Source organism: Lineus longissimus, chromosome 2 (assembly GCF_910592395.1).
Source record: "Lineus longissimus chromosome 2, tnLinLong1.2, whole genome shotgun sequence".
Classification (NCBI taxonomy): Eukaryota; Metazoa; Nemertea; class Pilidiophora; order Heteronemertea; family Lineidae; genus Lineus; species Lineus longissimus.
The window spans coordinates 7,794,215-7,814,507 of record NC_088309.1 but is presented as its reverse complement, the minus strand read 5'-3'; the positions used below and the strand labels follow the sequence as shown (position 1 = coordinate 7,814,507).

Below are 20,293 nucleotides of genomic sequence, written 5' to 3'. Positions count from 1 at the left end.
ATCAAGAAATATTCGTTCATGGGAAAAGAGCAGAATAAGTCATCATGGCCACATGAATGCATCAATATTTGCTCTACTTAATGAAGTCAACTCCTAGCCAACTAAACGAAGGCTGAAGGGATCTTGGCGAAGAGTAGTGTGTGTGGTGGGGAAAAGCATTAAGAATACGCCATGTCTACTCGTTGAAGGCTAAATTTGAAAACTTAGTCTGATCTTAACACAAAATGATGCTTAGTCTAAAGGCTTGAAAGCATTGGATTTTCTCGAACGACAAGCTATCACGATATTGCCTTGCTACTCGGAAGTTGATCTCAAGGGTAAAAAACCCTTTGAGAGCATAATGGTATTTTGGTTCTCCAAATACATTTTCTTCGTATCCTGAATGGAATTCTCAGTTTGGCTTTATGCTGCTCATAGAGTTTCTCCCAAGATATGACCTTAAATACGTGCAATCAGCTTGAAATTGATCTTTTGGAAAACATCGGCTTAGAATTCTTCAGTTCGAAAAAACAAGGACTTGTAATTGCTTATCCGGGTGACTGTGTCTCTGCTCCTGTGGTGGTCATAAAGATGGCACCTAGACTAGATGACGACAAGCTCAATCCAATATCCCTGGACGGTCTTGTCAGTGGAGTGATTGAAATGAATATGCTGGTTACGTGCCGCCGGAAATTGACTAGACACACCGGAGTCCTTTGTGGTTTGGGGAAATTGAGGGGCGAAAAGGCTGAGCGGCACTCCTGATCAGTTCCTTTTGCCCCTCAATTTCTTTAGACCACAGAGGAGTCTGTTGAGCCTCTCTTTCTATTTCTGACGGTCGTACGTTCCAGGGGATGAACACTTAGAAGATGTGCCGGAAAAGCCATGTTTCACTCCGAGCACAAAATGATCAAATCACAAGCAAATATATGTAAGAAAAGAAAAAAATTATCCTCCGCTGTGCAAAGTCGCGTGTTCGTCATGTTCCTTCAAAGCAAACCCGAGGCTGGTGACGGAAAAGTGGAGGGATCGGGTTACACTGTTTGTAGCTTCGACATGTCATGACTTGGATTTCAAACCGATGTGGTTGGGTCACTTATGTGCCTCCAAAGCAAAGTATGTCGTTGCGTTTTTGTTGATGTTTGAAGTCTGGCGATATTAGTAAGAAAAGGTATTTACATAATATGTACATATTAGTTGGTGGATGAGTAATGTAACAAATGCATCATACATGATTGTATAATTTTGTTTATGTGTCTGAAACATCAGCCTTTAACTTGACCTACGAAATGCGAGACTGTCTTGTCCGGCGAAGACATTTCATCCTTTACTTTTATGAACGATTGTTACTTCTTAAATACGAAAGTGCATGATTTTCTTTTAAAAGACGTGACTTGAATATTGGTAGCAAAATATCTCTCTCAATGTTGTTTATTTAAATCGCGTATACACGTATAATATGTGCATCTATGCACACGAATTCCTAGTACAAGTAATGTATTATCGTAAAGTGGCCGACCTAATGTAAGCTACAATATAAATGTGGAAATGTACATGTGCTCATTGCATTAAAAAGCCTTCCGTGGAATACAGCACATTACGATAAAACCTCACGGAAGCCTGTTTTAAGCATCTGCAACTGCGACAAGTCATGATTTTTATAATCGTGTATCACATCAATCATCTTGTCAATACCGGCAGTACAATTTACTGCCACCAAGGTTATTGATCATGCTGATTGCTCTCATTAATCATTTATTATTGCACAGGTAAATGCTGTGTGTTTGGCAGTCAGCAAATAAGATATGAAAATGTTGATAGATTTGATATCAAAGCAGAAAGATTGCAATAACTGCATAGATTTCCTGTTCGAATGATCGGCGCCAGTAGGGGAAATAGCATGTGATTTTATTGTCATGGGAAGGAGGTTGAGCATTAAGTAAGTCTTTTTTAAAGAGGGCGGCGATTTCTGCAGCGTTCCATTTGCATGTTGGTTGCCATTCGCAGGTGCCATCAGTCGAAAGGAAGTAAAGTCAGTGAGTGGTTTCAGAGAGGGCCGCGGCCATGTAAGTCCCGCTCTACGACTGCGCATGCCTCTGAGCTACGTTCATGCATCAGCCGTGGTACTTTACTTGTTGTTTCGGTTGTATACATCATCTTAACGAATCCTACACTATTACCAAACAGTCGCTCAACCGTTATCGTCTTTGCTCTTGCTTTCCTCTCGATCACTAAAAAAAGCTGTTTCCCCATTCGTAGAGGGAAAACGTCCTTGCCATTAATAACAGAACGCAAAATGTCACAAATGGTTCTTTCCGAGATGTCTACAATTTACGCTCACCAGCCCAACGGCAATCCCATTCAGCTGGCTGTTCAAATATAGCAACTAATAGTCCGCGGTCTGGAGGGGCTCACCGGGAATGTCAGACAGCGTGACCAACTACAGTAGAGTAAGATGACACTCTTCGGAAAATATCTAGGACCCAGTAATCACGACTCTGGCTACTTGCCTCAGAGACGAGGTCATGGTTAATTAGACCAGGGACCATAGGACACCGATCACACCCATCACCACTCTTTGATGGCGACGCCCATAATTAGCCTGTCGCCGCTTTACGGTATGGAGTCATCCGAATACTAACTCAGGGAGCATCAAACACGGAAAGAAGACGGATACCGTGGAGGTTACTAATTACGGCACGAGCTTTGATTCTTCGAGTCTAATGATCATAATGGCTGGGGCCAGCGTTCCTCAAGGAAGTCCTAATGATGGCTTAGGTACGTGGAGGAAATGCCGGAAAGTCTGGGTTAAGAAGGATGGCATTGGATTCGATAGATCGTCAATTCAGAAGATACTAATAGAGGTTCATTTTCGAGGTTGATCATTTGTTTTCGATTTAATCTTTTCAATATATAAAGGGAAATTTTCCATTAAGATTGTATTCCAAAAGACATTGGATCGTTGTCATACAAAGTCACCCTCTCTGCCCTGAGAGAGCTGATTTTATTCAGGCGAATTTCCAATCGCGTCTTCTGGCCTCGTGTTCTCTGTTCCCGCAACTAAATCAATGAAGGAATGTCGGCTTTGGTCTCCTTAACGGTTCATGATAAAAAATACCACTACAATTTGTGGAACCATTCGGAACTGCAAACCTTTAGAAAATCAATATTTGATTTACCAGTGCTGAGCAGAAGATTGGATTTTTGAAGCCACAGATCCTATGAAATTTTAAATTGCTGACACACAAAAAAAGTAAAAGGGATTCGAAGCATCGTTTATTCAGTAGACAGATTGAAACAGATAATGAATTTTCTGTAAAATGAGTGACCCGCCAATGCAAACAATGTCTCTTGCGAACCTTCGATTAGAAATTTTTCTGATCTTAATTGCAGCAAAAAGCAAGGAAATAAATTCTTGATACGTATATCATTTCTTTCCAATTATTAGTATATTTATTTTTGCCATGTCAATTAATTGTATGGTAATTTACCATAATTTAAAGTTATTTTGCTTCAGTGTTTGATAGTAATACGCTCGCTCTTTTTAAGTCCAATTTTAGCGGAACATTACACCAAGTACAGTTTCGTAGCAAATGAGTTTAAAGCGTTGTCAGATCGATCTGGCCAAAGGTACCTGGCCGACCTCTTGTCACTAAACTGCAATAGTGTGACCACAAATAGCAAGTTACACAGCCCCGCCTGGGCAACCCAAGGATAATCTATAGTGTTGTGCAACACCACTATCTGTTGGTAATGTGATAACATGATAGCAACAGCCCGGAGCCCATGCACGACCTCAGGGTTATGAAGAGCCGAGGCACAAGTGCCAGGACTGACAAGTTAAAAACCACCTGAAAAAAACAACAATCGAAGTTTGTCAAATTTTAAAAGTCCTACCTTCAGTGATGTTTATTCTTTATAGTAGCAACAAGAAAGGCTTCTTCGGACGAATATTGATAAAAAGATGAAGTTTCCGATAAGAAAGGCAAACTTTGCTGAGAATTATTCCTAAAGCTTTTGTCCGCATAGATAAGGCCACACGAGACAAGTTAGGTCGAAAATCCAGTAATTGACAAGGCACCGTCAGTACCAGGAGACACCTCGCGATAAATTGCTGAAGCGTCACGACAAGGCAAAACAACAAATCGGCACAGCAATCGGTAAAACAGGTGTAACAGGAATGGTCGTGCCCCAGAATATTCTGTGTCGACGCTAGTTAGGCGGTTGAAGGGTACCTTTATAAAAGGCCTGTCTTACGTGAAGAAATAAGCCTAACATGAATCAGAAACAGTCACGATATCACACTCATTTGTTCGTTGACCATAAAAGGTATCGCCTATACATCAGATGTCCTACTCTGTCTTCAGTGAGTGTACCTAGGAATGTGTGTGATGGGTGAAAGTGCAAGGTAACAAACGACCAATAAGACTATGCTTATGACGAGAAATTTTAAATCAAAAACTCGTAGAATAAAATATTTTTTGTTTATAAGAGAGATAAATCAATCACTATTTACAGTTGAAATGCATGATAGAAGACGCCATGTTATTTTGCCAAAACAAACAGATATTTGAAATAGACTATTAGACACAGGCTTTGCTAGGAGACCTATCGGGGATGTGGAGAGCGAAAATAAATAATATGGGAAATGGAAATACTGTAACATTATATTTGGTCTCAAGACGGCGGTTATTCAAATTGATCACCGGTTACGGACCACAATAGACTCGTCTGAATCCTTTGTCGCTGGTGAAATCAAGGGACGAAAGGAACTGAAAAAAGTACCTTTGACCCCTTTTAAAATGTCTTGACAAAAGTTTCCGGCTAATCTATTATTGCCCGTAACCGGTATGATTAATTCGAATCACTAACGGTGGTCTTGACTTGTGTTATCTGGACATGTCATGTCGTACATCTTTCCAAAGAAAGCAGTCGTCTTGTAAAATGTGGGCAAGGGCTTCGTTAAAAGGTTTGAAAAAATCGTCCAAAAGTTTTCTTGTTGATGCCTGCATCGGGCCGACATCGTAACTGTATTGCCTGTTCGTGTTCATTCTCGGACCTTCAGCTATTTCTTTCAGTGTGTCAGGCGGCAAGGCGTCTGGAGTAAAAGAGAAGTTTCAAATTAATTACCTGTGCACTTTTGAGGAAACAACTGTGCAATTGAGGCAGTACATCGCAGTTGTAATATCTGTAACGATATTTTGCAGACAGTATTTGTGTATTGATGTACATGTAGCGGCTGCCTCGATCTGGCCACACGAAATCCGAAAATAGACGGAAAAGAACAAAAGGAGTAGGAAAGGGAAAGAAGGAAATGGCGAAAGAGAAAAAGAAGGAGATTGAGAGAGAGGAGGAGGAGAGGAGAGGAGAGGAGAGGAGGAAAAGAGGCCAACAAGGCTTATGGTTAAATGAAAAATCTTCTGTCTGAACTCACCAACTTCTAAAAACTTGAATATATCTTGCAGCACCCCAGCTGTGTTTCGTCCGTAGTCTTCCGTTCGGACCACATGGACTTGACTCCGGGGAAAGACAGTTAGCCAGTCACCGATATAAACTGAGTACAAGTAGATAAACAGGCGGAGCTGCAAATAATGATTGAAATATCATCAACCTTCTTTAATGTGCAGCATTCAAGTGTCATCTTCTCTCGTCTAACTTCATCCACCAGAACGACAGAACTTGGCCTTTACATTTCGAAACCCCTATACGAACGAAGAAGTACGATCAAATACGAAGGTCTGTCGTGTCATCAAGTCATGTGCCAATTCATTTTCGCGACACTCGTAAATCATCTTCTATACATGTACATGTACGTACACCCTTGTCGGAAAGTTTATGGACACCAGTTTTTGCACATTTTCTCAAAAACGGCTAATCCTATTGAACCCAAATATTCACCAATGGTGGAGAATCTTCCTGGCTATCGAATGACGTGATAGTTGATATCAGGACCAATTGCATAACAAAGTTATTACATAATTTTGAGAGGCATCTATTTTTCACTTTTTGGTTGATTTTTTTAAAATCGAAGTATAAATCTTGCATCATACAGATAACAATGCTAAGACTTTCTGTGAAGAAAGTATTTGAAAATATCATTTACTTTTCATGATATATCAAAATATCAAAATTTTGAGATTCTGAAAATTTTGAGATTTTTCTGATTTTTCGATATATCCTAGTAGTACCCATGTCCCCTGAATGAATGGTGATTTTTTTCTGATTTTCAACTAAAGGAACATCTTGAAATTATAATATGAAAATTTTCATACTACCAAGTATCCACCTTTTCTCAGCAATATTAGTTGCTAGCTGTGCTAAATTGGTGCCAATCATTATTTGGGTATGACTTCTCAATGATACAGTTGCAAAAAACCCAAAAATATCAAATTATCAAAATATCAAAATTTTGATATTTCGATATATCTCAAAACCGAAATGAGATTTATCCAAATTTTTTTCACAGAAAGTCTTAGCTATGTGCAATATATACTGTAGGTTAATTTGGTTTTGAAAAATTGATTAACAAAAAAGTAAAAAAAAGATCCCTCTCAAAATTATGTAATAACTTTGTTATGCAATTGGTCCTGATATCAACTATCACGTCATTCGATAGCCAAGAAGATTCTCCACCATTGGTGAAAATTTGGGTTCAATAGGATTAGCCGTTTTTGAGAAAATGTGCAAAAACTGGTGTCCATAAACTTTCCGACAAGGGTGTACATGTACTTACTTGTGCAAGGAAACGTGGAAATAGTTTTTTAGAGTCGTCGATGGTACATGCACATACGTCGTGCTTCGTTATGTGTGTAGCTCTTCGTATGTGTTGCGAAACTTGCTTGTTCTATACATTAGTTCCCAATATGCATGATGAAACAAGCTGTTCGTTAACGACAGAGCTAGGGCTATCACTGCAATGGTATAATACATGTATCAACATGGGCCACCATCGAGTATATGTTTGCTCACTACAGAATAAAGTAGCTTCACTTCAAGACAAATAATGTCAACATTTCGTTGAATGTCTTTACCTCATACTCACTTCATTACAGCCAAGTTCCGATTGCAATATTTGCATTTTTGTTTCTCTTACCTTTTGGTCGGTGCTGTGTAAATAAACATTCCCATTATATGCGCAGGCCTTAATAGAAGTAGTGTTTATGCACTCGTGGAAGTATTTTATAAGTTCTATAGTCCTGTTGTGCAACTCTTCTTTATCTCTATAAAGTTTTTTGACTTTGTCGACACCATGGTAGGTGTAGCCAGAATATACGCTAAAAAGGAAAAGAATATAGATATTTCACAGGACTGTGTAAGATCACCGGCTACGTTAAGAATTGTACAATATTTTGAAAGCATATAGTCCAGTATTGTCTCAGTTGCAGTTGTTGCTTACCTATCCGACGGATTACGAACTAAAACGATAAATTTTGCATTGGGCTGGTACTTGTACATCAGATGCGCGTTGAGAACCTTTGGCGGCTTGTCAGGTAACCCTGGATCCTTCCTAACCTTTCTCTCAAGGTAGCTGATATCCCATATCGTCGAGGGACTCCCGTCTCCTTCAAAAACGCAAAGAAGCATAGCCAATGACCGTGTATATGTTTTTTTACAAAAAATCACCTCAATGTACAGGACGGTATACACACTCCCGTGTTAAACCCATAGGACATGACCTACTCACACAACCTCTCCACCTTTAGAAATGCTGGCAGTTTCTGTTGACCTAATACCCGTAGCAACATTTGGCTGCATAAATTCGCACAAGCGGGCGGATAATCTTGCGACCTCGATTGTGGGGTCATCATAGCCGTGTCAACTACAGTACAATCGCGGATACGCCGGTACGCAAACCTATGAGAGGTTTTATGACGTGAACAATAGCTTGAGACAAATACGAAGGATACTAACCCATTAGCACCCGGGTGTCGTTTCTCGCACGCACCATGTCCCCAAGCTTCTTGGCATACCTTGCCATCGAATAACCTGAAAAAGGAAAAAGAGAGCTTCAAATCCGCGGCTGAAATGAGATACTTGCTCCTTGTCCATTGATGAAGTCAGGATTGGTCCTCAATCCATAAGCTTTGAAAGCACGTATATCTTAGCAAAAAGGAGTTTTAACTGTTTAGAGATGACGGGGGGGGGGGGTTAGAAACTGCACGACCGCCCGATAAAAGCGATGCTATCATCTTCGGTACAACATCCTTCAGCCGCCTAGAACAGAATAGAATAGCCAATGTATTTTCCTAAATCCTTTACGCCACAATTGGGAATCGGAATATTCCATCCCTGGGAAATGCCCGGAAATATTTGGTTTGGTGTATGGACGCGCGCCTCAGTAATCACTTACGGTATCTTAATCTGGTCCACCAATGCAGTTCCTTCGCCCATCCCTTCAGCTGGTGATGTTTCGTCAGCCGAGTCCACAGATCAGTGGTGGCACACTTCGGAAAGCCAATGATATAGAACCCGGGCAGGCACATAAAGTTGGAAGTAGTGTTATGCTGCCAACACGGAGTTCTCCATTTGTTCATAAATGGCAGTGGTGCCTGAAACAGAATATTGCAGTTCCTCTAAAATCGAAAAAAATCTTTATCAAGATGTTTGGCTTTGGACAACATCCATATTCTCTCATCATGTTAGCTGAAATAGAAAAGAGAAGGCCTTACCCATTTCGGACGAAACCATCACAAGCTGACTCGACCTCGCTTTAAGGCCTGTGTACACTAGCAAAATATTAGCCACATTTTTACAACATTTGCGGTTGCAACAAATGTTGCAAAAATGTTGCATAGTGTGTACAGAACAAAACGCGTCTTACAACATGTTGTAAAATTGTTGTAAAAATGTTGCAAATAAAATGCAATGCAATTCTTTGTTGCATGTTGTAAAAATGTTGCAAACTCTTCAGCCAATCAGAAATAGGATTTGGGTCATGTGATCTACCTGAGGTCATGTGACTTTAACAAGCGGCTGGTATGGCAACTCTCAAGTGAGTGTCTTGCTTCGTAATGGGTGGTGAAACCTTTTCAAGAAGTTCTTCGAATGCAATTTTATCCATTCGCAGGAAGTTTTTGTATGGTGGCTTGTCATGCAGTCAGCCGTAACTCCTTTAACAGGCAGTGATATGCCCCATGATCCACCCTCATTTTGATCCAGGGCCTGGTCTCTTTGGTTTATTTCGCCGCCTCTTCCGCATCTCAACAATGACAGCTAAAATTGCTGCAGAAGCACTCAAAACACATCTTCTCTCCTTGGAATCATCCATTTTCCCTCCAAAATACCTATTTTCCCTTTGTTCCCGCTAAAAAGTTTGCAACAATTTACCAACATGTTGTAAAAATGTTGCAAATTTGTTGCAATTTTGTTGCTAGTGTACACAGGGCCTTGAAGGGCTTGTTGCAAAATTGTTGTAAAAATGTTGGTAAAATGTTGGTAAAATGTTGGTAAAATGTTGCTGATATTTTACTAGTGTACACCCTGCTTTAATCAAATGACCCTGTGTGTACATGTAGATTTTTCCAATCCTACAGCAGTGAGGCTACATACATTGTACTTCAGTTAAGAAACTTACCATTTGATCGAATCCATTTCTTGGCACCGTCCTTGTGGCTATATATTCTTTAAGGCGCTTCTGATAACCAGTCACCTCCAACTCTTCCAGTATCAAATCCTTCGTAATTTTCTTTACTTTTCCATTATATTTTCCTCTCACCAGCTGAGTTATATCAAATTCCCCATTCGCCGACTCTTCTGCAAACTCCTGTGCTAGCTCCGTGAGATTTTCCTTAAATGCCTTAAACGACGTCAGCCACCTCATCCCTTCACTTAAAGGAACCTTTGGCTTAGCTTCCTTTTTTACTATCGGTTTCTCTCCGACGAATAATCCTTCAGTGTTCAAAGACCGCCCCATCCTTATGAACTGTTCAGCGAAATGTTTCGTATTCTGAAACCCAACTGATATTTTCTCTGTGCCATTGGTGTACATAAGGAGGGTAGCTAATACAGACACAGTGCATAGAGCGTACAGTCCACGAATCATACTCCTGTTTTGGTTTTTCTGCTTCTTCCGCATGCGGGCGTACCAGCGGAGCTGGGCGGCGTAGTTGGATACGGCATGTAGTTCGTATGACGTTTGAGGGACGTAGAACTCGGTTTCCGTGTACTTGTTGAACATTGGAGGCTCTGAAGTTTCGTCAAGGATCATCTGAAAAAAATGAATGTCCATTATTTAGGATGTTCCGTGGGTATTAATAAACAGAGAAACAGAGAAACGAAGAAATCGAGAACTTCCCTCATCGACTAGTTAGGCCTCGTCTCCCATTTACACCGCCCCGTGCACCTTGTAGGCCTACACACGCTGTACTCAATGTACACGCCGTACTGGATACATACCTACCCATCGGGTGTCTACAAAACCAAGACCCAAGACCCAAGACCCAAAACCTACAAAACCAAGACCTACAAAACCAAGACCCATCAACATATTGGGTCTTGGTTTTGTAGGTCTTGGGTCTTGGGTCTTGGGTCTTGGTTTTGTAGACACCCCCTACCCATCATCACAGACTTACACACACACACCGAACTAGACCAGGTCACAGGCCCTACAGTCCATTACTTGTAGGCCAATATCGTCGGTTTATCATTGTCTCATGAATTATACATACCATGATTGATTTTAACTTGGCAGAGCCCCAGACATGCCAGAGTCCATGCAATCAACCTCGTGGTTTTGCGAAATGGACAATGTTCCATTGATCTAATAGGACTGGTCTCGCTGTCCACCCAGTGCATTTTCGAACTACTTTCATCGTGGGAGAAGAAACCAGGCTAGCATATTAGTCTATTTTTTACGCCGTACATTATAGACATAGGTTTTAAGGCCTAACTACTCGATATGGGAAGTTCTCGATTTCTTCGTTTCTCTGTTTCTCTGTTTATTAATACCCATGTTCCGTGACATGTGAATAACCAACTGGAATAACACACGGCCGTTTGTTCAAAACAAGTTCACTTGAACGGACATGTAGCTTTATCATGGCATTTAATGCCTCGACATTATATTTGCACTATAGCCTCAAGGCTAAGTTAATGTAACTGCTAGTTAGTTACGAACTTGTTTTAAACAACCGGGCCTAGGCTATAGGCGCTTTTAATGATAATCAAATGGTCAGAGAAAGGAAATTTTACCTCTCCATCGCATGACGACTACCATCTCGAAGAAAATACCATCGCCTAAGCTTATTTTCATGGGTTATATCTCATGTAATCTGAAAGTTCGATGTTTCATGGTGGAACATACTCCTCAAATCAACCCTACCTTTAACAGACGAATTTTCTTGTTGCCAAATCTCGAATCGTTTTCCGAGAAAGTTGGGCAGTGACCGAGGGTAGATACGGGAAGGCCAACGGGTTTCATATTTTACCTAGCTAGCATGCCTTGGACAACTCAATAACTTGTTGTTACCGGTAAAGTGCTTTCTCCATCATGTAAGAATTGGCCGGCACATTATTCTTTAGTTTATTTATACTACGGATTTAAACATGGTATTCTACAAAGGGCTTCTCACAAGCACTGTCAAATAATCACAAAGACTTAAAGTAAATGAGGAGCATATAATCATAATTTAGTTTGGCATGTAACGGCACTCCCATTCAGCTGACTGTTCAAATATAGCAACTAATAGTCCGCGGTCTGGAGGGGCTCACCAGGAATGTCAGACAGCGTGAACAACTACAGTAGAGTAAGATGACACTCTTCGTAAAATATCTAGGACCCAGTAATCACGACTCTGGCTACTTGCCTCAGAGACGAGGTCATGGTTAATTAGACCAGGGACCATAGGACACCGATCACACCCATCACCACTCTTTGATGGCGTCGCCCATAATTAGCCTGTCGCCGCTTTACGGTATGGAGTCATCCGAATACTAACTCAGGGAGCATCAAACACGGAAAGAAGACGGATACCGTGGAGGTTGCTAATTACTATTAATATATAATATATTAATAAATTCTTGATACGTATATCGTTTCTTTCCAATTATTAGTATATCTAATTTTGCCATGTCAATTAATTGTATGGATATTTACCATTACTCTCGGAGGAACCTTAATGAAAAAGTTATTTTGCTTCAGCGTTTGATAGTAATACCCTCTCTTTTTAAGTCAAATTTTAGCGGAACATTACACCAAGTACAGTTTCGTAGCAAATGAGTTTAAAGCGTTGTCAGATCGATCTGGCCAAAGGTGCCTGGCCGATCTCTTGTCACTAAACTGCAATAGTGTGACCACAAATAGCAAGTTACACAGCCCCGCCTGGGCAACCCAAGGATAATCTATAGTGTTGTGCAACACCACTATCTTTGATAACATGATAGCAACAGTCCGGAGCCCATACACGAGCTCAGGGTTATGAAGAGACGAGGCACAAGTGCCAGGACTGACAAGTTGAAATCACCTGAAAAAACAAAACAATCGAAGTTTGCCAAATTTTAAAAGTCCTACCTTCAGTGATGTTTATTCTTTATAGTAGCACCAAGAAAGGCTTCTTCGGACAAATATTGATAAAAAGATGAAATTTCCGATAAGAAAGGCAAACTTTGCTGAGAATTATTCCTAAAGCTTTTGTCCGCATAGATAAGGCCACGCGAGACAAGTTAGGTCGAAAATCCAGTAATTGACAAGGCACCGTCAGTACCAGGAGGAGACCCCTCGCGATAAATTGCTGAAGCGTCACGACAAGGCAAAAAGACAAATCGGCACAGCAATCGGTAAAACAGGTGTAACAGGAATGGTCGTGCCGCAGAATATTCCGTGTCGACGCTAGTTAGGCGGTTGAAGGGTGCCTGTATCAAAGGCCTGTCTTACGTGAAGAAATAAGCCTAACATGAATCAGAAACAGTCACGATATCACACTCATTTGTTCGTTGACCATAAAAAGTATCGCCTATACAGTAGACGTCCTACTCTGTCTTCAGTGAGTGTACCTAGGAATGTGTGTGATGGGTGAAAGTGAAAGACTATGCTTATGACGAGAAATTTTAAATCAATAACTCGTAAAATAAAATATTTTTTATTTAAAAGAAAGATAAATTAATCATTATTTACAGTTGAAATGCATGATAGAAGACGCCATGTTATTTTGCCAAAACAAACAGATATTTGAAATAGACTATTTGACACAGGCTTTGCTAGGAGACCTATCGGGGATGTGGAGAGCGAAAACATATTATATGGGAAATGGAAATACTGTAACATTATATTTGTTCTGAAGACGGCGGTTATTCAAATTGATCACCGGTTACGGACCACAATAGACTCGTCTGAATCCTTTGTCGCTGGTGAAATCAAGGGACGAAAGGAACTGAAAAAAGTACCTTTGACCCCTTTTAAAATATCGCGACAAAAGTTTCCGGCTAATCTATTATTGCCCGTAACCGGTATGATTAATTCGAATCACTAACGGTGGTCTTGACTTGTGTTATCTGGACATGTCATGTCGTACATCTTTCCAAAGAAAGCGGTCGTCTTGTAAAATGTGGGCAAGGGCTTCGTTAAAAGGTTTGAAAAAGTCGTCCAAAAGTTTTCTTGTTGATGCCTGCATCGGGCCGACATCGTAACTGTATTGCCTGTTTGTGTTCATTCTCGGACCTTCAGCTATTTCTTTCAGTGTGTCAGGCGGCAAGGCGTCTGGAGTAAAAGAGAAGGTTCAAATTAATTACCAGTGTACTTTTGAGGAAACAACTGTGCAATCGAGGCAGTACATCGCAGTTGTAATATCTGTACCGCCTTATAGAGACCAACGATATTTTGCAGCCAGTATTTGTGTATTGATGTACATCGTAGCGGCTGCCTCGATCTGGCCACACGGAATCCGAAAATAGACGAAAAAGAAAAAGAGGAGTAGGAAACGGAAAGAAGGAAATGGCGAAAGAGAAAAAGAAGGAGATTGAGAGAGAGAACAAAGAGGAGGAGGAGGAGGAGGTGGAAAAGAAAAAAAAAGGAGAGGAGAGGAGAGGAGAGGAGAAGAGAAGGAAAAGAGGCCAACAAGCCTTATGGTTAAATGAAGAATATTTGGTCTGAACTCACCAACTTCTAAAAACTTGAATATATCTTGCAGCACCCCAGCTGTGTTTCGTCCGTAGTCTTCTGCTCGGACCACATGGACTTGACTCCGGGGAAAGACAGTCAGCCAGTCACCGATATAAACTGAGTACAAGTAGATAAACAGGCGGAGCTGCAAATAATGATTGAAATATCATCAACCTACTTTAATGTGCAGCATTCAAGTGTCATCTTCTCTCGACTAACTTCATCCACCAGAACGACAGAACTAGGCCTATACGTTTCGAAACCCCTATACGAACGAAGAAGTACGATCAAATATAAAGGTCTGTTTCGTCATCAAGTCATGTGCCAATTCATTTTCGCGACACTCGTAAATCATCTTCTATACATGTACATGTACATGCACATGTTCATGTACTTACTTGTACAAGGAAACGTGGAAAAAGTTTTTTTTAAATCGTCGATGGTACATGCACATACGTCGTACTTCGTTATGTGTGTAGCTCTTCGTATGTGTTGCGAAACTTGCTTGTTCTATACATTAGTTCCCAATGACATGATGAAACAAGCTGTTCGTTAACGACAGAGCTAGGGCTATCACTGCAATGGTATAATACATGTATCAACATGGGCCACCATCGAGTATATGTTTGCTCACTACAGAATAAAGTAGCTTCACCTCAAGACAAATAATGTCAACATTTCGTTGAATGTCTTTACCTCATACTCACTTCATTACAGCCAAGTTCCGATTGCAATATTTGCATTTTTGTTTCGCTTACCTTTTGGTCGGTGCTGTGTAAATAAACCTTCCCATTATATGCGCAGGCCTTAATAGAAGTGGTGTTTATGCACTCGTGGTAGTATTTGATAAGTTCTATAGTCCTGTTGTGCAACTCTTCTTTATCTCTATAAAGTTTTTTGACTTTGTCGACACCATGGTAGGTGTAGTCAGAATATACGCTAAAAAGGAAAAGAATATAGATTTTTCACAGGACTGTGTAAGATCACCGGCTACTTAAGAATTGTACAATATTTTGAAAGCATATAGTCCAGTATTGTCTCAGTTGCAGTTGTTGCTTACCTATCCGACGGATTACGAACTAAAACGATAAATTTTGCATTGGGCTGGTACTTGTACATCAGATGCGCGTTGAGAACCTTTGGCGGCTTGTCAGGTAACCCTGGATCCTTCCTAAGCTTTCTCTCAAGGTAGCTGATATCCCATAGCGTCGAGGGACTCCCGTCTCCTTCAAAAACGTAAAGAAGCATAGCCAATGACCGTGTATATGTTTTTTTACAAAAAATCACCTCAATGTACAGGACGGTATACACACTCCCGTGTTAAACCCATAGGACATGACCTACTCACACAACCTCTCCACCTTTAGAAATGCTGGCAGTTTCTGTTGACCTAATACCCGTAGCAACATTTAGCTGCATAAATTCGCACAAGCGGGCGGATAATCTTGCGACCTCGATTGTGGGGTCATCATAGTGGTCTACAGTACAATCGCGGATACGGTACGCAGACCTTTGAGAGGTTTTATTACGTGAACAATAGCTTGAGACAAATACGAAGGATTACTAACCCATTAGCACTCGGGTGTCGTTTCTCGCACGCACCATGTCCCCAAGCTTTTTGGCATACCTTGCCATCGAATAACCTGAAAAAGGAAAAAGAGAGCTTCAAATCCGCGGCTGAAATGAGATACTTGCTCCTTGTCCATTGATGAAGTCAGGATTGGTCCTCAATCCATAAGTGTTGAAAGCACGTATATCTTAGCAAAAAGGAGTTTTAACTGTTTAGAGATGACGGGGGGGCACGACCGCCCGATAAAAGCGATGCTATCATCTTCGGTACAACATCCTTCAGCCGCCTAGAACAGAATAGAATAGCCAATGAATTTTCCTAAATCCTTTACGCCACAATCGGGAATCGGAATATTCCATCCCTGGGAAATGCCCGGAAATATTTCATCAGGTTTGGTGTATGGACGCGCGCCTCAGTAATCACTTACGGTATCTTAATCTGGTCCACCAATGCAGTTCCTTCGCCCATCCCTTCAGCTGGTGATGTTTCGTCAGCCGAGTCCACAGATCAGTGGTGGCACACTTCGGAAAGCCAATGATATAGAACCCGGGCAGGCACATAAAGTTGGAAGTAGTGTTATGCTGCCAACACGGAGTTCTCCATTTGTTCATAAATGGCAGTGGTGCCTGAAACAGAATATTGCAGTTACTCTAAAATCGAAAAAATCTTTAACAAGATGTTTGGCTTTGGACAACATCCATATTCTCTCATCATGTTAGCTGAAATAGAAAAGAGAAAAGTTTCCCCTTATGACATCACTATTTCGGACAGTCAGCGCCCCATTTCTGGAAAGGTGTATAGCAGTGAGGCTACATACATTGTACTTCAATTAAGAAACTTACCATTTGATCGAATCCATTTCTTGGCACCGTCCTTGTGGCTATATATTCTTTAAGGCGCTTCTGATAACCAGTCACCTCCAACTCTTCCAGTATCAAATCCTTCGTAATTTTCTTTACTTTTCCATTATATTTTCCTCTCACCAGCTGAGTTACATCAAATTCCCCATTCGCCGACTCTTCTGCAAACTCCTGTGCTAGCTCCGTGAGATTTTCCTTAAATGCCTTAAACGACGTCAGCCACCTCATCCCTTCACTTAAAGGAACCTTTGGCTTAGCTTCCTTTTTTACTACCGGATTCTCTCCGACGAATAATCCTTCAGTGCTCAAAGATCGCCCAATCCTTATGAACTGTTCTGCGAAATGTTTCGTGTTCTGAAACCCAACTGATATTTTCTCTGTGCCATTGGTGTACATAAGGAGGGTAGCTAATACAGACACAGTGCATAGAGCGTACAGTCCACGAATCATACTCCTGTTTTGGTTTGTCCGCTTCTTCCGCATGCGGGCGTACCAGCGGAGCTGGGCGGCGTAGTTGGATACGGCATGTAGTTCGTATGACGTTTGAGGGACGTAGAACTCGGTTTCCGTGTACTTGTTGAACATTGGAGGCTCTGAAGTTTCGTCAAGGATCATCTGAAAAAAAAGAATGTCCATTATTTAGGATGTTCCGTGACATGTGAATAACCAACTGGAATAACACACGGCCGTTTGTTCAAAATAAGTTCACTTTAACGGACATGTAGCTTTATCATGGCATTTAATGCCTCGACATTATATTGGCACTAGCCTCAAGGCTAAGTTAATGTTAGTTAGTTACGAACTTGTTTTAAACAACCGGGCCTATAGGCGCTTTTAATGATAATCAAATGGTCAGAGAAAGGAAATTTTACCACTCCATCTGATGACGACTACCATCTCGAAGAAAATACCATCGCCTAAGCTTATTTTCATGGGTTTTATCTCATGCAATCTGAAAGTTCGATGTTTCATGGTGGAACATACTGCTCAAATCAACCCTACCTTTAACAGACGAATTTTCTTGTTGCCAAATCTCGAATCGTTTTCCGAGAAAGTTGTGCAGTGACCGAGGGTAGATACGGGAAGGCCAACGGGTTTCATATTTTACCTAGCTAGCATGCCTTGGACAACTCAATAACTTGTTGTTACCGGTAAAGTGCTTTCTCCATCATGTAAGAATTGGCCGGCACATTATTCTTTAGTTTATTTATTCTACGGATTTAAACATGGTATTCTGTAAAGGGCTTCTCACAAGCACTGTCGAATAATCACATAGACTTAAAGTAAATGAGGAGCATATAATGATTTAGTTTGGCATGTATGGCCTCTAAATTTTGTCCACAGCGGGGCTGATTGTTTACGTTCGTTATTACTTAGAAGTCCAGGAACATCGTAGCCGGTGCCGCCCAAGAAAATCCCCTTGAATAAACTTTACTGGTAGGATTGTCGTGAGGGGCTATAGTCTGTTACAAATTTGTCTGAAAGGATTCTTCCTTATCAGGAAAAGTTTCTATCATAGTGACAGGCCTATCCAACAATCGAACGCCTGTGGCGAGCACGTTGAGCGATATGACCACAGATATATATGTATCAGAAACTATCTGGTAGGCCTAATCATGACGTGTACTGATCTAGAAGGTCGAAAAAAAGGGTTCCAAAATTAATTATGTCACAAGACAAAAGAAAGCAAGCCAAATGACAATGACATCAATTGATTCAGTTAAGTCAAGCATGCAAATCATTGTTCTATGCCCCCAACATGGCTGACGTGATAGCGCTCTATATGCACGGCGGGATCATGTAGGTAAGAAAGGGGATCGCCAAAAATGCATTCCCCAGACCCTTAACTAAATGTAACCGCTGATCATCCATCATCTTAATAACAAAAAATTCTAGGTTTACTCACAGCAATTGGTTTCAGTATCCTCACAGCGATTCGTCTGAGAGCGGCAACAAGCATGCTGACTTGCTTTCTCTCATTTTTCTAAAAATGAGGTGATTCGGCGTCAATCAGCCGTACTTTCCAGCGATATCTTCTCTTTGATCCGAAGGAAAGTGGGGCAAGTTCGTGTTTAGTGATATTCGCTGATACTCGCACTCCACACGCATATAATCCATTGACTGACACTGACTAAAGTCTTAAATTTGAGTGGAAAATATATATACACCATTAACCAAAAGTTAAAAACGACGTGTATAAGTCTATATTCTAAGGTCTCGGCAACAGATGAATGACTTTATTTAAGTAGTTTAACGAGTTAAGTTTGGGCAAAATAGAAATTCCATCCACTTTTATTTGTATGTCATTGTTATGGAACAATATCCCCATTGGTTACGCAATAATGAGTTAAACGCATTTGAAAACAAATTTGGGACGAAAATGTCCCACAACTTTGTGCCATGGTTATTAAAAGCAAAAACCAACACGCTTTGGGAGATTTTACTATGATATTAATATTATTAAAAACTTAATTTCCTTTTCGTTTTTTTTGTCATGTTCTAATGAATGCTTTTGATCAGCCAAACTAAAGTGTTGTGATTATTATGGCTCCAGGTCAGACTAGCATTTTGGTCGGGGGCAGCAAAATCATAGTAAAAAATGTATTTTTTGGTGACCTCGGGGGGGGGGGTTTTTTGCCACTGTTTTGCCACTGCCCCCCCCCTCCCCCTCCCCCGCTAGCTTCACCCATTAACGTATAGAAAATTCAAAACTTTGTTGTGTATAAGTTCCTTCGTAAAGTTCTTTTCAACTAGTATATGAATGAGAAATCTATGGTAAGAGTCGGGTAACACGTTTGATATCCTAAGTGGACTATAGAATAAGGTGAGTAAAAAAAAGGCTCACAGTTTTCAACCTTCGATTTGTTTTCACAACTCAAAGAAGGATCACTGCGCTGTTTATAATGTTGTCATGAAAATGATGAAAACGTGTTATAGACAATATCACGCGGAGCATGCGTCTTTGTGATCAACATTCATCTTTTGTTACACTCGATTGTATATAAACGCGTCATAAACATTCAGACTGTAGGGAACGCGAATGAATGGGGTGCACTCATTTACATCATTTATCAGGGAAGTCGTCAAATGAAGTGGTGAAATCCAAGTCCTTTCCGAATTGTCAAAATTTAAACCAGAAAACACCGCAAGGCATGGGTCTCCAGAGAGTTGCTATCGCGGTGGTCTTAGTTCTAACTGCCGTACTCGTGGCGTGGACGACTCTTGAGTTGACGCATCCCTTATTCCAGGATGCTCGTCCCTGTCCTCTCTTTGCAGCACGGGTGCCGCAAGAGCATTCACAATCAAGTGGCAAGCGGGCCTCCGCTGCGGCCAAGCGACATACCAACGCCAATGAGGGACGCTTGCCTTGGTTGGATAAGGCAACGATTTTGAAGAGTATGAAAAATGACTATAGGGAGCCTACCGAACAGCAGATGAAAGATGCACTGACGAAGGCTGAAGGATTTGATATTCAGGTAACTTATTGCTATTCGTTTTAAAACAGTTTATATTTACGAATTACGGGCCGTGTTTTTGTGACATACCCTGTAGTTGTCTTTGAAATCCTACGACAATGTCGGACTGTTAATTAGGCCCACTGTTGGTTATAAGTCATCAGGCGTCTGGCAAAATGGGAAATTTACAGTTAATGCTGCGAACTGTGAAATTTTCACGGGCTTGTATATTTTCGCGAACTACGATTCGTGAAAAAGGACATAAACATTTCTAATCCCAGAGGGTGAAATCGTGAAATCTTTATTCTGGGAAATTTTTACGAGTCGCAAAAAT

The 20,293-nt window shown here is 40.9% G+C and overlaps 1 protein-coding gene across 1 annotated transcript; it reads right to left on the bottom strand.

Moving 5' to 3' along the window:
• Positions 1-3,227: 3,227 nt before the first annotated feature.
• On the bottom strand, positions 3,228-17,695 carry LOC135499313 (uncharacterized). The gene is made up of 17 exons (XM_064790045.1): positions 17,507-17,695; positions 16,487-17,119; positions 16,072-16,270; positions 15,643-15,717; positions 15,135-15,300; positions 14,833-15,013; positions 14,072-14,219; positions 13,474-13,672; positions 11,550-11,554; positions 10,561-10,583; positions 9,554-10,186; positions 8,330-8,528; positions 7,891-7,965; positions 7,376-7,541; positions 7,073-7,253; positions 5,414-5,561; positions 3,228-5,077 (listed from the first exon to the last, which is right to left on the bottom strand). Exons 1-17 carry the CDS (start codon positions 17,603-17,605, stop codon positions 4,869-4,871), a joined length of 3,339 nt encoding a protein of 1,112 aa, XP_064646115.1. The 5' UTR covers positions 17,606-17,695; the 3' UTR covers positions 3,228-4,868.
• Between the last annotated feature and the right edge of the window lie 2,598 nt (positions 17,696-20,293).